At 36.3% G+C, this 5,925-nt stretch overlaps 1 protein-coding gene across 1 annotated transcript; it reads left to right on the plus strand.

The window, feature by feature from the left end:
* The first annotated feature begins 6 nt into the window (after positions 1 to 6).
* On the plus strand, positions 7 to 2,366 carry LOC106874722 (guanylate cyclase 2G). The gene has a single exon (XM_014922552.2). It carries the CDS (start codon positions 58 to 60, stop codon positions 733 to 735), a length of 678 nt encoding a protein of 225 aa, XP_014778038.1. The 5' UTR covers positions 7 to 57; the 3' UTR covers positions 736 to 2,366.
* Positions 2,367 to 5,925: the final 3,559 nt, after the last annotated feature.

The raw sequence follows: 5,925 nt of genomic DNA on the forward strand, positions 1-5,925 counted from the left end.
GAAAGAACAAAAGAACTTGAAAAGAACAAAGCTACAGCAGAACAACTACTTGGCCAAATGCTTCCAAAGAAAGTAGCGAACGACATAAGAGAAGGAAACAAAATTCTTCCAGAGTATTTTGAAAGTGTCACTGTATTCTTCAGCGATATCGCCAATTTCTATATGATATGCAAAGAAAGTAACCCAATCGAGATTGTGAACTTTTTGAATGAGATTTATAATGCATTCGACAAAGTTCTCGATGATTATGATGTTTATAAAGTAGAAACTATCAGTGACTCATACATGGTGGTGAGTGGTCTCCCAGAGAAGAATGAGAATCGTCATGCGGGAGAGATTGCAACAATGGCTTTAGATCTGATGTCAATGGTGACCGTGTTTGAAATACCACATATACCAAAATCTACTTTACAATTACGAATTGGAATACATTCAGGACCAGTTGTAAGCGGTGTGGTTGGTAAACTTATGCCTCGGTATTGTTTGTTCGGAGACACTGTGAACACAGCTTCGAGGATGGAGTCTAGTTGTTACGCTCTGCGAATTCAAGTGAGTGAGGTTACAGCTGGCATTCTTGAAGAATTAGGGGGATATACTTTGGAATCAAGAGGCCAGATAAATGTGAAAGGGCGAGGGATGATGACAACTTTCTGGCTTTGGGGAAAAGACACCTTCAAAAAAATGTTGCCGGACCAATCTCTAGCTTTGTCGCTTTCTAAACACAAGTTCAAGTGAGAAAATTATTTCGATGTTAATAATATGAATCTTGAGGATGATGATGTCATTGATGATGACGATGCTGCTTGTGGCGTTGGAGTTTATTGAGGATGACGGTGATTATGATAGTAATGATGGTGATGATGATGATGATGATGATGATAAAAATTACGATTATGATGATGATGATAAAGACGACGGCGACGACGGTTTCTTTGTCATTACCTGTATTAGTGATGTTGATGAGAAGGGATATGCATATGCTTCCCAATCTGCAGGGATGATGGGTATCGTTGATCGAATTCATAGAAGTAGTTTGTAACTGGTTTGTCAGTGGATCACCTCTGTGCCTCATGAGGGAAATGGAAATTTTGTACTCGGTATGACTAGAAGTGTAGAACTTACAAATTAAATCGATATGACAAAATTGCGCAAGTCATTTTGTGTGACTCATTATTTCTTCCGAATCCTTGTTATAATAGCAACATCTGAAACACACAGAGCCTCAGCGGCGGCAGCAGCGGCAACAACAACAACGACATAAACAACAAGAATATTAATCAGGCAGGATCATTATCTCGCTGTACGAAAGGCTTATCGGTATTTCGTTCTGAGTTCAAATTCCGCTGAGGCCCACTTTGCCCTTCATCTTTTGAGGGTCTATAAAATAAGCACCAATCACATGAACATACCCACGGTATATCGATAGATTTGAGAGTTTACGATATATACTCATGGATGTTTATTGACACACATACATATATACGTATATATGCATATATATATACACACATGCACATATGCGCAGGCACATACATACGCACAGACATACACACGCTTTCAGAGATCGACTTTGAGAAAGAGTTATTCACTGCGAGGCTGCACTCTTTTTTAATATTCTTGCATCATGAGTTTCTCTCGAATATATACTCAATTCTTCAAGCTGGATAAGAATGATAGATGACAACTGCATGGCGAAAACGTGGCATAAACTCTCTCGAGATAACGAATTGTCAACAATAGAACTATTGACAAGGGAAGAAAATATATATAAAGAGAAGAGACCATTCAGGAGTTTGGTAGTAGTTGTTCCTCTTGCGGTTTTTAATTGTTTCCCGAATGAAGAAGGAACATGATATCATCAGAATCAATATAGCACCCGAATATCAAAATTTACCTCGGAGAGGGAACTAAAACTAAAACTAAGGTAATCAAAGGAATTTTCGATTTATAATTGATTTTGAACCTATATAAACTTAAAACAGAAAATTTGTCTCTCTGTTTTTCTGCCTTCTGATTGAGTTGAGAAAGATAAATATTTAATTTAAATGAATTTAAATGAAGTAGTAATTTTCCCTTTTAAGAACAAAAAAATAAAGTTGAAAATGTCAGTTTCGGTGGCGACAATGTTATGAAGTGCAGGCGGCCTGACCTCTTATTTCAAAAATGAAATCATAATAATCTATTACCACTCACTCGATCAGTGGTTAGGGATAACTAGTACTTCAAAGCCACATTTACTACTTGATTTCTTTTTCTTAACGGGAAAATTACTATGCTTTCTTTTTAATCTGCAGTTGTATTGCAAAAATTTTGGATTATGTTTCTTCCCTGTGCTGTCGGATGGCTTGAAATAAACTCACGGAAGGGAGTCTTTGTCTGTTTTTTTTTGTCCTTTGAGATTAAGATGATAAAGATTACTATTTTAAATAAAGAAGTATTTTTTTCCTTTCCCGCCGCGCATCGACATTTTCAACTTGGAGAGATTGTAACCCAAGGGATCACGGGTACATCTAGTACATGTGTGTGTGTGTGTGTGTGTGTGTGTGTGTGTGTGTGTGTGTGTGTGTGTGTGTGTGTGTGTGTGTGTTTGTGTGTGTGCAAAGAAAGAAAGTGAGAATGAAAGACCTGTAATCTTTTTTCCTAACCAAAATTGTGACTGTGTTACTTTATTACCGGTCACCGGAGAAACAGAACTCACCACATGCATGTCTATACATATAAATTTGACATGGGTGATTCTTTCTTATTTTGGGATTCATGGTCAAACGGCTGGGTGGAATGGCGCGAAAAATTACACAGATGTGTAGAATCATCCGGTGCTGTTGATTGGCTTTGTATTATTTTTTTTCATAGCGCCCACGGTTACCGAAATAATCTACTACAATACTACTCTTGTGTTGATGAATGAGAAAGGAATGGGTGATGTCATACTTGGTAGTGGGATGATGAAAAGTGTACGCTGAAAAAATAAATCAGCGTTTCAATTCTGTGTGAATATATGTGTGTGTATGTAAAAGGGGGGTACGTTGTGTGTGCATGCGTGCGTGTGTGTGTGTGTGTGTGTGTGTGTGTGTTTGTGTGTGTGTGTGTGTGTGTGTGTGTGTGTGTGTGTGTGTATGTGTGTGTGTGTACGTGTCTGCGTGTGCGCTTGGAATGGAAGTAGGATTTTGTGTGAAGTCTTTCTATGTAGTGTTTCAGTTATTTGGTTTTCAGTTTCAGATTTTTTTTTTTCTTTTGGTTTTTATATTTTGTGTAATATTTCGCATTGAGGTTGAGCTACTTAATGTTTGCAGCTATTATTATTTTTTTGCTGTTTTGTTTTTTTGACCTTTGAAAATTTAAAAGATTTTTGACCTATTTATTATTTCTTCTAATTTTTGTTTTATCTTTTATGTTTGTTTGTTGCTTTGCAGTTTAAGTTTTGCATCTTTGTTCGCTTATTATTTGGGTTTATCTTTTGATTTGGTTGAATCTTTGTTGGTTTTTCTTCTGTTGGTCAGTTATGTTTAGCGTTTTCACTGAAGAAAGTCATTCTATAATTGTTTTTTTAACGTAAGCGTACCCAAACAAGTCGAATGCTTACACAGAGCAGATTTTACAGCCACATCATACAAACGGACAGGGTGAAACCGGGCTTAACTGCTAGTATATATATATATATTTATCTACAGAACAGTTACAAAAGTAAGTTAATCAAAGCACCAGACTTTCGTCTATGGCTCTTATTCATGCTCCGACTCTTACAAGTGCAATAAACACTCGGCCTTTGAATCAGTTCTGAACATATATGTATATGGAAGACAAATTTAATTTACAACTTATTCCACGGCTTAGAAAGTAAACAAAATGTAAATATGTAGTTATTAATTTTGCGAACATACACTCATCCAAAAATATAGATAGTGTGACTTATTTAGTTTGATTGACTACATTTTAGCAAAAAAATGAAAGACTAATAATATTTAAAAACGGAAAATCTACATATCGTTACCCCGCATACGTAGAAACGTGAATAGTAGAATCCATGTCAAAAAAAAAATGTCACAAGAAAAAAGTCACAGGAGTTTTGGCCGAGGCGGGGCTGTCCGAAAGGATTTGTCCGAGGGGTTTTTGTCATAGTGGGGTTTTGTCCGGATACCATCAATTAGTTGTGACTTTATAACCGTCCACCATAAATTAATTATGACATTTTTTCCTGTGACTTTTGTCCTAGCCAAGATCGTGACTTTATTACTGTGTCTTTCTTTTTTTTTTGCGAATTTATTACCGGTCACCGTATATAGTAAATGCATTTTAAATCAAACGTATTAGACAGTATTTGAAATGTTTAGACTAATGTTCCCATTAAACACTTATTGACTGTTCTTAATTAATTATGAAATATTTTATACACAAACAGTCTGTATTAGATAATCTAAGACGGTGTTTATCGTAACTGGCTAAAGTTTTATAATGCTCAATTTATAGACAGCAAAAACATGTCCAAGAAATGTTTTGGAATTTCTTCCCCAAGAAATGTTTTGGAATTTCTTCTCCAACATTACTGTCTCGATCCTTTTCTAGGAAGTCATTAAGCGGCTAGTTATATTCTGATGAGTAGCCAACCAAACATGAAACATATCAGGAGAATCGCGTTTACTTTTCGGTATCTCAGGTTGTGTGATTGTGTGTGTGTGTGTGTGTGTGTGTGTGTGTGTGCTTGCTCGCGCCGGCACTGATGATAAGAACTGTCTTCATTTCATTTATGGTTGAAAATTACTTTTCAATGCTGATACATTAGTAACAACACTCTGCGGTTTCAATGTTCTTAGACGAAAGAGAAATCAGGAATGAATTATACAGTAATTGGCTTGTGTTAAAGCCCACATCTGTTGAAATGTTTTATCATCACAACGTACTTTTTCGTTAAAAACTTGAAACAGAAACAGATTCTTAACTTTAGTATTAGCTTTGGTGATGAACACAGAAATAGAACACAAAACACAAGTTTATATATTTAACATTATAAATGTTATAATAAATACGGGAATCTATAACAGAAATTCTTCTTTCGAGCAAAACCATTTAATAATTAGGCCATGAGTAAAATTAAAATCGATTTCTCCATCACCTTACAAAGTGCTTAGCAGTTTTTGAAGGAAGGGAAGAAGAAGTCGATTCTGTCGACACCAGTAAGGATTGAAAGCATAATCAACCCTGTTGGTATTTGAACTCAGAAGGTAACGACGAACGTAAGCGCCGCTAAGCATTTTATCCAGCGTTTTAACGGTTCTACCAGCTCGCCACCTTAAGTACTCTAGAAGTCAGAAGTTCCTGGGAATATAAGCACGCTTTTTGGTGAATAAACTGTACCATAAAGGGTCTTTGAAGAGGTATATGCATTGTGATACAGAAACAGCAACTCAGTAAAATACAAACGCAAATAGGTACAGTTTAAATGAAAATGTCTTAATAAAAACAGTACTCAAATAATAGAAGTTTTCGCTAATATTGATTTCAAATTTTGGCACAAGGTTAGCAATTTCAGAGAAAAGGGTAAGTCGATTATATCGACTCCAGTGTTCAGCTGGTACTTATTTTATCGATTCCAAAATGATGAAAGGCAAATTCGACCTCGGCGAAATTTGAACTCAGAAAGTAAAAACCGGACGAAATACAGCAAAGAATTTTAGCCGGCGTGCTAACGGTTCTAATAGCTCCCCGCCTGATTGTTTTTTCATAAAGTCCAATAAACGATATTCGTTCAAAAAAGAGTATCTCTTATAGACATGAAGAGTTAAAAAAACTCTCCCTATTTATCTGTAGACTCACCACTGTTGACCCATCTGTCCCTCTTCTCGTTCTGTCTCCTCCTATCACTTCTTGCTCTTTCTCTGCTTCAATCCTCCTTCCCCCACTGAACTGTCTACATTCTCCTTCCACCTA

The sequence above is a fragment of the Octopus bimaculoides genome, chromosome 12 (genome assembly GCF_001194135.2).
Source record: "Octopus bimaculoides isolate UCB-OBI-ISO-001 chromosome 12, ASM119413v2, whole genome shotgun sequence".
NCBI classification, from domain to species: domain Eukaryota; kingdom Metazoa; phylum Mollusca; class Cephalopoda; order Octopoda; family Octopodidae; genus Octopus; species Octopus bimaculoides.

Bases quoted from the DNA above. Each gene is read 5' to 3' on its own strand.
- LOC106874722 (XM_014922552.2), top strand. From the start codon at position 58: ATGCTTCCAAAGAAAGTAGCGAACGACATAAGAGAAGGAAACAAAATT.